Genomic DNA, 16,651 nt, shown 5'->3' on the forward strand with positions numbered 1-16,651 from the left:
GTTAAGCCCGTGGTAATTCTGAAAATGAAAGACAACGAGCATAAACGCAATAAAGGGAAAATAGTACCTGCTTTATTTTAACAAATTCAAAATGAAACCTCTCTCTGTTCTAATTAGTCCTTCAGTGTTAACAAAATTGACAAAGCTCATTGTTTCTACTATAAGATCCAAGTCTGTGAAAGTCTGAAGTTCAACACACACGATCCATTCAGCAGCTGGGACAAAGAAGAGATGGAGGGAGATCTACATTAATTGCATTCTAGGATTAAATAAATTACCCCCACAAATAAAAAAATATCAAATTTAAAATAATATCTGAACATGAAAAATATAATATCTTTACAGTCTTTATGTTTATAGGAGTGTAATACTAAAAAACTCCAAGTTTGCCAATATACTGCTGTGCAGTTCTGTTCATGTTTTTCGTTTCTTTTCTGCTGTCTGCACTAAAACAGTCTGTAGTGTTTAATCAAAGACCTGAGACAAAACACACTTTTTAAAACCACAAACAACATTAAGAACGGTCTGTTACAGCATGTTAATGTCTACTGTAAACCTTTTCTGTATTTATAAAATAAGAACTTCACAGCTCACGTCGCACTTCGTATCTTATCATTGTTTTTCTTTTGGATGGCAGGGTCAACACAAAAATGTGGAGCATTTGTTTTTTTCATTGTCCTTTATCCAGGTAAAATCCTCACTGAGATTAAAATCATCACAACATATACATCACATAATAATATTCAGTACAGACAGGTGAACACAAAAATGTGGATCATTTGCAACAACAGTCATTAAAAATAGTTACACTGATCAAAACAGTGATTCTCTCACTCCTTTAAAATGGGCTTCAGCTCCCCATCACTGTAACCTGCAGTGGACACTGTTTGATTTAAGAGCAGGTCCTGATGACACAGTAAACCTAACCAGGCTCTATAAAGGACTGGGCTTTACTCACAGTCGCTTCATTATAGATGCGTCATGTTTGTGATGATTAAAGATCAGAATAAATCACAACAGTTAAAAGTATGAACTACAATCAGCGTGAATAATAAACAGATCATTTCTCTAACGCTGGTGCAGCAGTACTTTCATATGCTTTACTGTGCATTCATTCAGCAGGCCAGACAGAGACAGTATAACAGGGCCTGCAGTTTAATAACATCACATTATGATGATCACATAACAGAAGAGAAGCTCACAGATGAAGCCACCAAAACGTTTTTCAGTTGGACAGAGATTAAAGGTGTAGTAAGGGTGCGAGTGTAGAGTCTTCACCTTACGACACCTTGAGACAACTGTTGTTGGCGCTATAACAACAAAATTGAATTGAATTAAAAAAGGCAGAAGATGAAGGAAAGGTGCCAAAAGCAGTGGGAGGAAGAAAGAAAAGGTGCAGGAAGGAACAGAAAGAGGAGACGACGATATCACAGCTGTTTCAAATCGAAGGAAACACGTACGGGGAAATGTGACTGCGCTGCAGAAGACGGCACCATAGTGTACCTGCACTGTCACAAATATGAGGCAGCTGATAAAAACCTTAATAATGTCAAAGTGAAACTGGGTCATATCCATTTTAAAAGAACACGAGAAATAAAACTATCAGGCCACATTTACATATTTGTTTTTTTAAAGACAGATAAATGTTTTGAGTAAAATCTGTAGTTTGATTTATTTGTTTTGTTTTTTGTTTATTTGTTTGTCTTTGTGAACGAGAGTTTATTCAATAGTCGAACCAGTGGGTGGCAGTAATGCACCTTTTTTGATATTTACCAACCAAGAAAAAGGAGTCGGTGCTGTGGGAGGGCAGTTTGGCATAAACTGGTTGGTGGCTGGATGGCCTCCTCATTCTGCTGATGCTGTGAGGGCAGTGCAAGCGCAGAGAGGGAGAGAGACGAGTGTTCAGCCAAATTCAACCTGACCCTGGGCGCAGAGTGGGAAAACAGAATCTACAGTTACAGTTGAGAAGATGTTGTTGTTAGTTGTCATTAACTGTGCAGCTCGAGTACATTTATCAAAATGATAAACAAAGGAACAGAGAAGATCTTTGGTGTAAACATATTAACAAAGGACTGGAGGGAGCCAGGACATCAGGAGCGAGGATCATAAGAAAGCTCGACGTTTAATCGCAAATGAACAAGAATTTAAAGGATTCATGAAACCAGAATGATCTGTATTCAGGAAACTTGTCTCAAACCAACTGTTTGTAGTCGGAGGATATAGCAGTGTATGCAGAGGTGAGGTTCAGGGAGGAGGGTGTGTAACAGTTAGAATACAGATTAGTCCAAGTTTGGAATAGAAAGGACAACATCAACCCATGCAAAAGGCTTTCATCTGAACCAATGAACTTCATTTCTATTTGAATGGAAATGGAAACATCTCATCATGGTGTACGAATAATGATCACAATAGAACAGTAATTACAGCATTAATGGACAATAGAAATGATCGGAGGGGCACAAGAGTTAATACGAGAACAGGTTTGGAATCAGCGATTTGGTCAACACTCCACACCAGTTGGCGGCGGTAATGCACCAATTCGTTGTTTGCTAACCGCCAATAAAAACAACGAGGAAGAAGAAGAAGCAGCAGAAGAAGACGGTGCTCTAAAAATGGCGGAGTCGGAGGAGGAGGTAGACGTCTTGGTCCAGAGAGTTGTCAAAGACATCGCGAATGCATTCAAGAAGAACCCCAGCATGTGAGTACAGTCGGCTGCGAACAAACTGCGCTGGGCCCGCAGGCCTGTTTCACACGCAGCGGCTCCAAGGCTCGGCCACGGCTGATTCAGGGTTCAAATTATGGGCGTGGACTATTACCTGGAATCGGAACTGTCTAGATGAAGTTCACATTTAGACACTTAGTTTTGTTTGTTCTGTTCAGTGCGTGAGACACGATGTCGTGGGGATTACTGTTTACTTACAGTTAAATAACTTAAAACATGCATCAGCGGGATATTTCACGACTTTAGCGAGCTGAGCCATGCAGCTTTGAAAATGCGACATCCCGATCATGTTGATTCATTAATGGTGTTATTGTTTATTTCGCCGGTGACTGAACTGGGATGCTTAACAGTTGTTTATGATGGTACCGAAGATTTGCATGCTATGAGAAGCACGTGATGTCAGGTCGATCCTGTGTGATAGTATGTTAAGAACTTTAAGGCTGCAGCTATCAGTTATTTTGGCAATCAAATATTCTGTCGATTAATCGAGTAATCTGATACTTTTGTCTTATTAATGAGCACTAATCAATATCCCCAACAGGAAAAAATTAGGGCTTTCAAAACTACTCACTGGTTTAGAATTTGCTATGTTTTAAAAGGACTCGCACTGATTCTTCCCAGTAAAGGTTTTAATGGTGACAACAGGAACAAGTGTGGCTTTTTGACATGCTGCGAAAATGTGTGTAAAATGACATGTGGCTTAAATAAGATATCAAAGTACAGAATTTGAGACAAGGATTTTTAAAATGTGCTCGATGAAGCATTGCAGCTTCTAGTTTAGTGTGATAACCACAGATTTTCAGCTGCTTTGGGGGAAGAAGAACCCCTCAGTTTGGATGTGTTTGGTTCACTTTTAAGTAGGGGTGGGTATTGATACGATTTTCACGATTCCATTTTCGATTCTGTTTAACGATTCGATTCTTTATCGATTCTTTTTAAAAAGGAGAACACTAAGGTCGATTAGCTCAGAACTTTGTTTTATATCTTCTCTTTGAACAAGATAGAAATGTAGGAGTAACATGGCCTTACAAACCCAGCAGTGAGATCTTAAGAGATCCACAGCATACGGCTCTTCAATGGGGTGTCACAGGGTTCCCAGGAAAAACATTGTAAATGTAAAATAATAAAATAAATATTCTTCTGTAGCAATAACAAAGTATAACATAAATTATTCTGTAGCAATTACACAAGAATATCCAGTAATGTCCCTGCCTACAATTAAACACATTCACTTACTGAAAATCATCTGCTGTGGCAAACGGGTGCAAGCCTTTGACCACAAACTGAGTCACTGCTTGGTGACGTTCGTCTATCCCGGCCTGAAAGGAGACGCTACCGGCAGACTGCAGCGACAACTGCCAGCATCTGAGCCAGACTCTGTGTCTCTCATCATGGTCACTAAATGCACAGTAATGGCAGGTTTGTAATAAGGCAGATCGCGCTAACATAATATGCACTGTTGTTGATTATTTACCTGCCGCATTAACGGGAGAGGACGTGCAAACGTTACCGCTGCTTAGGGCTGCTCGATTATGGCAAAAATGATAATCACGATTATTTTCACTGAAATTGAGATCTCGATTATTTGACAATATTTATTTAACCCTTTAAGACCTACCATAGAACCAAGTCCGCCAGAGCTCATATTATTTTTTTACATGCTGTAGTGCCATTTTTGGGAGCATTTCAAGTTGCTATACATCAATACAACTGTTATAGCCCATATTTTAATAATATGTATGCATTAAGTCCATAGTAACTACATTAATTGCAAAAAAAGTGCAATAAACTACAAAAAAATTGAAAATCGCTTTTGTTTTGTTTACATATATTTCTACTTGGAGAAATTTAAGAGTTTTATCCCTCAAAACTTTAAACACAAAAAAGTTGCAAAAAATAGTTTACAACAACAGGAAATTTATTTTGAGTCTCTTCATAATTTTATTTTGGAGATACACCAATTTTTATATACTGCAGGAAAAACGAAAAAACAATCCTATGATGCAAATTTGTTTAATTTATTAAATAATAATGCTCCATAAATAAAATACACCAATGTTGTTTTTGTGCATAACACAGAGCAGCTATCTGAACGCTGCTCCAACAGAGGTCGATTATCTTGTTAATAATTTCACCTCCTCACTACGTACGACTCTGGATACTGTACTGTAGTATCCAGAGTCGTACGCAGTGAGCAGTAGGGCTGGGCCATATCATACTGTTCACGGTGATACCAGTATAATGTTGGGCATCGATAAGAAAATGAAATATGGCGATAGAATATGGGTAAAACGCGCAGTGCCTTTGTTTTCATACGCACATGGCGGCGACGCAGAATGAGGAGGGCAAAAGTGGATCGTTGAATGAAACAATGAACCAGAACTGGTTTGTTAAAATGCTGCAGCTTCACTGGTGTGGAACTGGTTTAGCTTTCGTCCGTCAGAGCACTATTTTTGGTAGAGCATGCTAGTGGGCCGTCATTATTACCGTGTGAAAATACGGCGCACTTAAAATCAATCCTTTGATTTTTCTGAAAGTCGACAGAGCCCCTTATAATCCCGTGTGCCTTATGTATGAACTCTGGTTGTGTTTACTGACCTCGAAACGATTTTATGTGCACGGCGCTCGAAAATCTGTCAAATGTTTCAGTACGACTTTGCAAAGCTACGAAGCCGCACCGCTTGATGGATTGTGGGAGCGTTACGGCTATCGTAGGCGGAGCCTCGCGGAGTGATACGTACTGTGCTTCAACATAATATTACCGTATTGTGTGTGTATAACCTCTTCTTGGTAAATGGTAAATGGCCTGTATTTGTATAGCGCTTTCCTAGTCCCTAAGGACCCCAAAGCGCTTTACACATTCACACACTGGTGATGGCAGCTACATTGTAGCCACAGCCACCCTGGGGCGCACTGACAGAGGCGAGGCTGTCGGACACTGGCGCCACCGGGCCCTCTGACCACCACCAGTAGGCAACGGGTGAAGCGTCTTGCCCAAGGACACAACGACCAAGACTGTCCAAGCCGGGGCTCGAACCGGCAACCTTCCGATTACAAGGTGAACTCCCAACTCTTGAGCCACGAAGTGTTGTGGATATTATACATGGTTATGCTGAGGAATCGAGGAGGGGCCTAAGGGTACATCTGTCACCATCTTACAATGCTGTGATTGCAGCCATTCCACACCTCTCTGTGAATGGGACTCATGGCCATTGATCAATGAGCTTTGATCGGTGGTTGTTGATCAATGGTCATGTGAATAATAATGATGACGCAACTGCCCTCCCAGCCCATTGTTCCTTCAGGGCTGGTTTCAGTCATTATGCAAATGTGCTGTTTATAAGATTGAAACCTGCAGTCAGCTGAGACTGAAGACGTCACCTGATGATGACGAAACGTTTCTCCCACAAAACGCTACGTCCAGGTGAACAGAATCAACCTTTGGAGATTGATTTACTTGGATGATTGCACGTGCATCAAGACATTACTGTTTTTACTTTTGTGTAACTTTTGTACTTATATATATTTTCCATCCAAATAAATGGAGAATATCTTCTTCACATGCTCTTCACACCTCCAGTATTTTGAAGCTTAACTAGTTCAGCATACTTTGACCTAGAGATGGAATTCAAACTTTAAACAGGTCCCAAGACCTTGATCTACTAAGGTATTACTAGGATTTTCTCTTTTTACGGGTTTAGACAGTTTTATGACATTTTCAGAGACTTTCTGAGATTACTGCAGAGAACCTATTCAGCTCTATAAATTAAAATTCTCTGAAAATTTTAAGGTCTTTCTTTGTTTTGTCCATCCATCCATCTTCTTGTGCTTTATCCGGGGCCGGGTCGCAGCAGCCTAAGCACAGAAGCCCACACCACCCTCTCCCCAGCCACCTCCTCCAGCTTGTTCAGGGGAATACCAAGGCGTTCCCAGGCCAGCCGAGCGATATAATCTCTCCAGCGTGTCCTGGGTCTGCCCCGGGGCCTCCTCCCGGTGGGACATGCCTGGAACACCTCACCCAGGAGGCGCCCAGGGGGCATCCTTGTCAGACGCCCGAACCACCTCAGCTGGCTCCTTTCGATGTGGAGCAGCAGCTGCTCTACTCTGAGCCCCTCCCGGATGGCCGAACTTCTCACCCTATCTCTAAGGGAGAGGCCAGCCACCCTTCGGAGGAAGCTCATTTCTGCCGCTTGTATCCGCGATCTCGTTCTTTCGGTCACTACCCACAGCTCGTGGCCATAGGTGATGGTAGGGACGTAGATCGACCGGTAAATTGAGAGCTTCTCTTTTACACTCAGCTCCCTCTTCACCACGACGGACCGGTGCAGCATCCGCATCACTGCGGCCGCTGAAAACATCAAAACTACGAAACGACACACGTGGAACTAAATGGATTTTTGCATTACTGATTCTAAAAAGAAAAAAAATCTTGAACAGTTAATGTCCCATCCAAAAGTCTTGGATATGATTGATGAACCACAGAAATTCAAATATGGGTGCTTCTGAAATCACACCCTTTATTTTCTGCCCAGCTTTGAAACCTGCGAGCCACTCTGGTTTCATGCTTCCAGAAATAAAAATAATTCTGGAAGGTGGAGCGAGGACTTAGTAATACTACATAACCGTGTTAAAATTCAGACTGCTGATGAACGTGAACTGTAGTTTGTGTCTGTGGAGACACTTCAGCTCAGCATGAACGTCGGTGTTCGTTTAATGATGCACAAACTTTGAGCAAAGGACACTGGAGAGGCATGGCCGGCAGTGTGGTGACATAGTATGTTTAACACCCCCCCAAAGTGTACAAGATCAGAAATAAGCAACTTGAAAGAAAACATGAGATCATTTCTTGGAAGTGACAAAGTGAACTATCCAGTGTGTTTTAAATGGACGACTCTAAACGGCTACAGATGTGTACAGGATCCATCGTTACATCATTAATCATCTAATAACTTACCTGAATTTGACCTTGTGTCAGATATCTGTGATGTATTGATTGCTATGTTGTCCCAGCAGTATGTTATTGTTTGTTATAACAGAGATGGATCCCAAACAAGCCGCTGCACGGTGACAGCTCTGTAGATCTCACAGCACTAACCACATGTTACATGTAAGCTGGGAGATGTGATTGGGCTGTCGAAGCTTCAGCTGATGTACTGCAACATGACCTTGTGTGGCAGGTTGCCATGTTTCTGTCGTACTGCGTTTATTTCAGCACTGCTTCAGTTTGATGAGCTTCAGCTCCAACTTTTGTTTTTCTACATTTTTGAAAAGTCAAATTTCAGCAGATTAAGTTCATTAAAGGTTTTTTTGTTTGCTCATTACTTTGGGTACTGCTGCTTGGTCCACTGGTTGATATGGTGGTAATCTAATTGTGGTCTTTCCTAATTTTCGACTGGTTGGTTACTGTAACGTTTTCCCTTGTTCACCCTCATTGTCACTCTCTGCTCCCTCAGTGATGAGATCGGTGTGATCCCGTGTCCAGAGGCTCGCTACAACCGCAGTCCCATAGTGCTGGTGGAGAACAAGCTTGGTGTGGAAAGCTGGTGTGTTAAATTCCTGCTGCCGTACGTCCACAACAAGCTGCTGCTGTACCGCCAACGCAAGCACTGGCTGGACAGAGAAGGTAGCTCGATAACAAAAGCGATCCCAGAGGTGGAGTAAAAGTAGTCTGTAACATTTGTTTTGTTTATTTAATGCATTTATTTTAAAGCTGATAAAGGTTTGAGCTTCCAGTCATGGTCAGTTAATGACCTCCTTGTTTTGTCCGGCTTAGTTTTAAACGTGTTTTATGCTCCTGTTTTTTCCACATCAAAGTGAAGCAACATCCTGTGTTTCCTTCTGTCCCAGCTTTAGTGGACATCACCTGCACTCTGCTGCTGCTGAACCCAGACTTCACCACTGCGTGGAATGTCAGGTACAGGATGAATGTTCTGATAAACGTGGTTATAGTGAGAGCGATGCTTTCCTTTCATCTTTTCCCTGCCTGTCACACAGGAAGGTTTTCTTGATGTCAGGTAACATTAGCTAACAGCAGAGGTCTCAGGTGAAACCAGACTCCACTCACGTCGTCTGTCAGGTGAGCTCAGTGGGTCACAAATTGGGGTGAGGCAGTGATAATGACGCACACCTTCTTTCACACCGAGGCACATCATCAATAGTGTTCCAACGACCCTCAAAAGGAACAATCCCCACTAGGGATTAAATACTGGGACTCTCCACCGCCTGGTTTTAGAACTGAAGAAGCTTCTTTGTTTAGAGAGTCCAGTCACTTTCTTTCCTTAGGCAATCCTGGCAGTTTGGCATCCTCCTGACTGCTGCGTTATCCCACTGTGTCCGTACCACTAATACTAATAATGAATAGTGTCAGGATGTAAGGATCTGTCAGCACACATAACAAAGCTAATGCTTTTAACAGTTCAACTGTGATACATTTGTGTCTGATTGGGGCGGCTGTGGTGTGTCGACGAATCAGAAGGTCAGCAGATTGGTTCCTGACTCGTCCAGTCAGCATCGAGGTAACCCTGGGCGAGATGCCCAACCCACCGACGCATCCATCGGAGTACATGGATGGAGCATATTTGGATATGTGTATGGATGGACTGTGGCTTTCATAAAGAAGTTAAGAATAGATGAGTGATGTGTGTGCGTCTTTGTGTAATGGGTCAGTGTGACTCGCAGTACAAAGTGCGCTGAGTGCTCATCTGAGTAGAAAGGCTCTAGAGTACCAGTCCAGTTACTATGTGACCATTATCAGTATACTGGTTAAACGGGGTGCAGGCCTAACCTGGTGCCTGGGTTTGAAACTGCTGCATGCCTTCACTCTCCTGTTTCCTGTCATCTCTTTATAGTTTTCCAGGATAGAAACAAACTCCAGAGTTTCATGTGTCAGACTTTCAGATCAACACCGACCGTGTGACCATCTGTTTGTAACAGAGACACATTTGTAGTTTGTTCAACTCATTTAAACCAAACGTGAACAAAAATCATTTTCCTGTTTGCAGCTCATCAAAGTCTGGTGCAACAGTTACCATTTTTATATTTATTCACAGGCATTAGATCATGTCCATTATGGGATGTCACGGATGGTCTTACTTAAGCACATCCTGCTTTTTAGAAGAGTCAGAATTAAAGCACGATCAGAGTCGTCCCCTCGAAATGACCTAAAAGATAAAACGAATGATGGAGACAAAATGTGGACGTTGCTCTGCAGAGTGTCAGAAACCATCTTTGATAAGAGATCACAGCATGCATGTGCTCTAACTGAATCTGTGGGTGATAGTCTTTATATTGATGGATTTACTGTCATCGTGCTTTCTTGTTATTGCAGGAAGGAGTTACTGCAGTGTGGAGTCCTTAACCCAGAGAAGGACCTCTACCTGGGCAAGCTGGCTTTGACCAAATTTCCCAAGAGCCCAGAGACCTGGATTCATCGGTAAAGCCGCTTACGCTTCTCCTGCTGTAAACACTCAGATGTTCCGAGCTGCTTTCTTTGTGTGGGGAGCTATTCAAACTCCTCTTAGACTACACTTTATTTTCAACAGTTTTCTAACAGTAGCACTGTTTGTGCTAAACACTGTAGGCTGAACAGGGAATATTTTGGCTCCGGGAGCTGAGGGCAGCTGCATTCAGACCTTGTCGATGTAAATGACTGGTGATAGATTTCCTGAGATCATTGCTAGGTGGAGAAAGGTGTTTTAATCCCGCTGAAAAACAACAACGATGTTCTAAGGCTTACAACGAGCACCGAGGCTCATGTGGGATGCTGTTCTTCCTGTAAAAGCAGTAACGGTGTACAGAGTGAGTGAAGCTTTGTAACCCAGCGGCTGGTGTCTTCCTGCAGACGCTGGGTGCTGCAGCAGGTCCTGAATCAGGTCTCTACTTTGGACCACAATAAGAATCAGCAGCAGGCTGAAGCAGTGCAGGCTGACGCTGAGAGAAACGAGCAGCTCGGTGACCGCTTGGCCAGGACGCTCCGCCAAGAGATGAAGGTGTGCTCTGACGCAGCCGGCCGCTATCCCAGCAACTACAATGCCTGGTCACACCGCATCTGGGTGCTGCAGCACATGGCCAGGGGCAATGTCAAGGTAGCATTTCAGTTACTCATTTAGCTTTTCAGCAGTAATTAGAATATTTTCTTCCCTCATCACACATGTTCTCTCTTTTTATTTAATGTAGTTATATTACTGATGCCTGGCCGTATAAAAGTGGAGCTGCTGTGCAAATAATGTGGTGTAACTAAATAAACACTCGCTAAGAAATTTAAATGAATCAAAATGATCCCAGCTGGATGTCATGTAGCACTCATGGTTGAAATCAGCTGGCACAGTCATCACAGAGGAACTCTGTGTAACTACATGAGTAAGGGAGGTTTCTGTCTTTAAACCAGTGGTTCTCAAAGTGTGGTGCGCAAGTTACCTGGGAGAAAAGTCACGCGGAACGAACATTTAACATAACATAAGTGTTTTTGCAGCAGTTACGTTAATAATATGCACGCCCACTGAAAAGCTGCAGCGGCGTGCGTACGTCGACAACCGCAATAAAGAAGTGGACTGAAAAGTGTGAACATGTGGGCGGGTCTAGAGCGATATGACCAAAATCTCATATCCCGATATAAGACATCTATCGTCCTGGTAACGATATAAATCGCAACAATGTAACATTTTCTGTGAATCTCGGGCAGCTCGACTTGCATGAAGTGTTTCCAGCTGTGCGTCGTGTAGCTGGAGTCGAGTGTTTTAACGATGTATGAAACGATACATTTTTAGACATAAGTTGTAACGGCGCCGTTTTCTTTGTGAGTATTTATTACACGGCGTGCTGCGGGGAAAAGCCTGTTCTAATGTTTGAGTCTAAGCTTTATTTTTTAGCACCTGGCGGCTCTTTTTTGCTTCTCATCCGTAAATAATCTGCATCTTTCACGTGATTCAGTTTATTTTGAAAAGTCTCAGCAGGATCTTGAGCTTTATTGTGAAAAGTTTATTTGGAACATAAACATGCGGACAGGCGGTGGTGTTACCGTCGCGCATAAAAACAGGCGCTTGTCCGTCCGTAGTGTGGTTCTATTAAATATAAGAGAAAGAGAGAACTTTAAGAAATGAATATAACCACTACAGTGACATCAGAACCATGACACAATATTGCTGTAAACAGTTTATTTTGCGACACCACGAAACAAACGACAGCGTAAAATGAAACGATAGATGTTTTTATATCGTCACACGATATATATCCTTATATCGAACAGCCCTAGTCGGGTCTGTCGCGCATCGTTGACAGCGGTGCCGACACCCAGAATTGGGGAATGACAGACCCGACCACATGGCTTATAGAGACGTATTTCTTGAAATTTTCTTATTGTCTTGTTCTTTCTGCGAGCTGTTGAACGGCCATTCAAGGCCCCCCACGTTCAACTTTATTGATTAGCTAATAAATGAAGTGAGAATCTCTCAGTTGGTTTGTTGATGTTCAGCTTCTGCTCCTTCACACGTACCTTTGTCGTCGTGATTCTGGCAGGTGTTCCACGACGAGCTGTCCTCTATGCGCCTCTGGGTGTCCATGCATGTCTCTGACCACAGTGGCTTCCACTACCGCCAGTTCCTCCTTAAGGAGCTAATAGCTGAAATCTGCAAGAGGCCAGCTCGCACCTCCACCAGCTGTTCACCCCAGCGTGGGTGCAGCACAGTCCCAGAGGGCAGCCGCCCACACAGCCGCTCTCACAGTAACGGAGAGCCTTCAGGACAAGAGGCGGGCGGCGAGGAAGACGGCCGCGCTGACTTCACTACAGTCCTTCAGCTCTTCCACCAGGAGATGGACCTTTGCTCAGATCTGATCCAGTCCTTCCCTGGACATGAAACACTCTGGAGTCACAGGTGAGAGACTGTTGGTTCACAGCGACTGCAGAATGGACACAGACGTCATATTTAAACGAGGAAGGCGGGTAAAACCAATGTGTCGTCTGTTCCTGCTGCACAGTCGGTGGCAGGTTGTCGCTGATTGCAAACATCGTTTGTGAGAAACAAGTAAAAAAATTAATTGTCCTGATAAATCATTTAAATATTTCTTTTGCATTAAAACATTTTCACATTCTGGGGCTGTTTATCCCTGAGCCTATACAAATACGTTGTGCACAGACATGTTCAGCGTTTGTAATAATGATATTGATATACCCCCCGTGTCTCTCAGGCGGCATGTCTTTTACTTGTGGGACCAGTGGGTGAGGGAGCATCAGCATTCCTACAGCAGAGGATCCGACTGCAAGTTGAACCATGTGACGGATCCAGACCCAGGAGTGCCAGAGATCAGCTCTCAGAGCTGTGCAGGCCACGGTGTGAACGGACAGAAGCACGCTGGTGAACCTATGGAAGTAGATGGGCTGTTCCTGCCAGACCCCCACAATAGTAAGAGACTGAAGAGAGGCGTCCTGCTGCCTTGCCCCCCCACCCTGCCAACTGAACTCAGCTTTGTAAGCAGTGTTTTGGGCGGCTGCTGTAACACCGAGCAGAGACACTTTGCCCTGGCCTACAGGAAGTGGTTGGATACGGTCATTGGGCTGCAGTCCTGAGAGAGATGCTGACCTCCTCCTTTCCCCACACTGAAGCTGCCTACAGACAAAGAGTTAGGATCAGCTTGCCTACACATAGTGCAGACTTAAACAACCAGTACTTCAAAGCCAGTGATGAGTTTAGAAAAGCGGGCATTGAGCAGCGGACTTGGAATCTGTTTCCTAACAATTAATAGGAGAGGACTGGATGTTCCTTCTCAGAAACATCTGGATCCTCTGAGCCAGTATCCCTTCAGAATGGAAATCAGCCCTCATACCACCTGTTGGCTCACTGTTATCTTCAGGTGTTTCAATACCTCAGGTACCTCAGATTTCTAGTTGTTTGTATGTGTGTGAGGTTTCATGTGCATATCTTCTTTCCCTGCTTCTATATATATTTAACAAACAAACATAAATCTTTTCTGATTGGAATCAGTCACTTACACAGCGTAACCACTTTATACACGTGTAAGGTTCTGTGTAGGCACGAGTTTGTGGCATCATTGGACTAAAGTCCAAAAATACTTTCCGGCATATTGAAGTGTCCTGGCGCTGAACTGGACTCTGGCACCTCGCCTGGGCTTCGGCTTTCAGCCTGTATAAGCATGAAGTCTGGTGAAACGGTCTTTAATAGACACATAAACAGAAACGTATGTGAAGCAAACAGTAAGCAGTGACTTGAGCAGGTATGAAGCTGCAGAACCTTCAGGCTTGCTTTGGCCTGCTGCAGGTTAACGACTTGTAGAAACTCTTCTTGTATCAGATCATCACTGCATCACTTTTCCGTCTTAGCTCTACTTTATATTAGACCTCCCTCAGTCGTCGGGTAATACTGACCTGAGCGTCAGCTGTAACAGCAGGTTAAAGCACAGCTCCTGACTCTGGATTTCCATTCTGAAGGTGGTAACACGTGTTACACATGTTACTACTCGCGGTTGATTTTCTACCCTTTAACTTCACTGGTCAGCAGCTCTCTTTGTAGCTGATGCAAAGTTAGAGTAACAGGAAACCAAAAAGCCAGTCGCTTATAGAGAAGTTTGATTTGTGTTCAGAGGTCATCACAAACTCTCCTCCAACCTGAGCAGCAATGAACATTTATTGGTCCTGATGTTTGACTTTGGACGTTTGTCGATCTGTAGCAGAACATTCACCGGTGCTCCTGCTGCTGCTGCTGCTGTTACAACACTTTGATTTGTTACAGCTAGAAACTGCAACAAGTGAAAATTAAACAGCACTTTTAAAATGATTGGTGTAGTTTTGTTTAGCGAGGGTAGTCGGTCTACACCAGGGGCTCAAACTCGCGGTCCGGGGCCGCAGCGGCCCGCATACTGAGAAGAAGCATGACGCAGTTTAAAATCAAAAGCACAACATGACTGACTATGAAGACGACACGAGCAGAGAGCACAAACCTGCTGAGGCTGTCGGTGACAGTCGCACACTGTGTGCACTTATTTATTCTGTTCTATACAAACACAACGTGCGCGCACACAGAGGACCAGTGTGTTTGGAAGGCTTCAGCTAAGTTTGCAGTTTTGTCTGATACAAGATCTGAAATTTAAAAAACAAACGAAACATTTTAGGAAATATTTGTTTGTTTGTTTGTTTGTTTTGTCCTAGCTGAACACTAACGTGTGAGACGACAGCACCAGCAGCGGCTCTCCGCTCGTTTCAGTTTGACCCCCTGATCTAGACCAAAATATTGGTATTAACTATTTTTTCCCCGTTGTTATTTTCGCATCAGTGCCTCATTTGAAACAGTTTTAAAGCTCCGATGAACTTTAACTTGTCCTAAAGACTTTTTAAAGGCATTTCCTGAAAGTATTCTGACTGAAGGAAGTGGACAGGTACAGTCTCACACGTACTCACACCTGCAGGAGGCCAGGTTTCACAGAATTACACAGTGTATGTGATGGTTTTTGTTTGATAGCATTCGAACTTTTAACATGAATGAAATCAAAAAGCTAAATGCCCATGTAAACACACGACTGCTACAGATGTTCAGGTTTGTCATCGGTACCTTCCACTCCGTCGATGTCGTTTCTCCTCGGGCTGAACTTTATTTCTTTTATGTTATTTATGAAAATACAGGTTTGTGTGAAGCAGAAAGGATGAGAGTGACATTTACATCTGAAGCATTTACAGAAGCTGCCTGATTTGTAGTGTGAGTGTGAGCTTGACCAGCAGCTACGTTTGCTTTTTAACATCTACCTGGTGACAGCGAGTTAAAGGCTCGCCACTTTTCACTGACACGTTGACCAAGTATAACACATTCTTCTTCTTCTTTTGTCCATCAAAGTTTTTATGTCTTTTTAATGTATAACAAGAGTTACTGTTACTCTAACACGTAATCATTGTCAGAACCACAGCTCGCAAACGGACGCAAACTTTTGGCGTACACGCTCACGTTTGCAACGCTTTAGGAAACAGCTGCTTGCACTGACTGACAGAGCTCTGCTACATAGAAGGAAGTAACACAATGCACCTGTTTAAAGGAAGAGTCAGTAACACTACTTCAGCAGCTCCTGGGAGTGATGATTCATGCTACTATGCCTCGTCTTTTATTGTGAAGGGACTAATCCTCAACGTGTGTCTGTCAAACCTGGTTTCTGTTTTCCTTTTGTAAACGTTGCAGTTTGATCTTATTTTTCTTGTCTATCCAGTATTGTCATAGTTTATGGTCACCATAGCAACCATAAACCTTTGTGTCAACACACGGAGGCCAAATAGCTTCAATTTACACAGCTGATGTTTCATAACTCTGCCCTTGGACACATTGTTACTTTTTTAAAGGTCGTGCGTGTGTGTGTGTGTGTGTGTGTGTGTGTGTGTGTGTGTGTGTGTGTGTGTGTGTGTGTGTGTGTGTGATCACCTCTAAACACTGTACATAATCACAGCATTAATTATCTCAAAGCTTTTCCTCTGTCACGCACTCTGTCGTGTGCTAAGGAGGATGATAGGTGGTGATATCGTATCAGGCTGTGCGCTCAGCTGCTGACACGAGCTTTGATCCAAGACTATCTATGCAGAAATGTTTGTTTTAGAGGTTCAACCTGCTCCTTTTACTTTGTTGTGATACTCGCTAATGAATAATCCTTGTGGTCTTAATTACTATTTATTTCAGGAGTGAAAGTATATTATCTTCCAGTGCTTCTGTCATCTGCTAAACAAGATAATAAAGCTCATCTCTTCATGTCCACTGAACGCTCTGTTGTAATTACTGCACATATTTATCTGCATGTATCTCACATACGGTGTGGGGGAGGGGGTCCATTATTTTATGTTCATTATGTAAAAAATGAAATATTTACATCCTTGATTTCATTTTGATTTCATTAGTATCCTGCCCAAGGATGTTTAGACTGGAGCAGTGAGTGTAGGAAACAACGCCG

General features: G+C 43.1%; 1 protein-coding gene across 1 annotated transcript; it reads left to right on the plus strand.

Annotated features, from left to right (window-relative positions):
- The first annotated feature begins 2,609 nt into the window (after nucleotides 1–2,609).
- ptar1 (protein prenyltransferase alpha subunit repeat containing 1) lies at nucleotides 2,610–16,058 on the plus strand. Its single transcript, XM_085367757.1, has 7 exons — nucleotides 2,610–2,698; nucleotides 8,176–8,345; nucleotides 8,570–8,636; nucleotides 10,050–10,154; nucleotides 10,563–10,806; nucleotides 12,236–12,591; nucleotides 12,905–16,058. The coding sequence occupies exons 1-7, from the start codon at nucleotides 2,613–2,615 to the stop codon at nucleotides 13,281–13,283; spliced, it is 1,407 nt and encodes a 468-aa protein (XP_085223883.1). The 5' UTR covers nucleotides 2,610–2,612; the 3' UTR covers nucleotides 13,284–16,058.
- Nucleotides 16,059–16,651: the final 593 nt, after the last annotated feature.

Source organism: Diplotaxodon limnothrissa, linkage group LG12, assembly GCF_057381915.1.
Source record: "Diplotaxodon limnothrissa isolate DT_005_m linkage group LG12, D_limnothrissa_male_GT1.1, whole genome shotgun sequence".
In the NCBI taxonomy this organism is placed as follows: Eukaryota; Metazoa; Chordata; class Actinopteri; order Cichliformes; family Cichlidae; genus Diplotaxodon; species Diplotaxodon limnothrissa.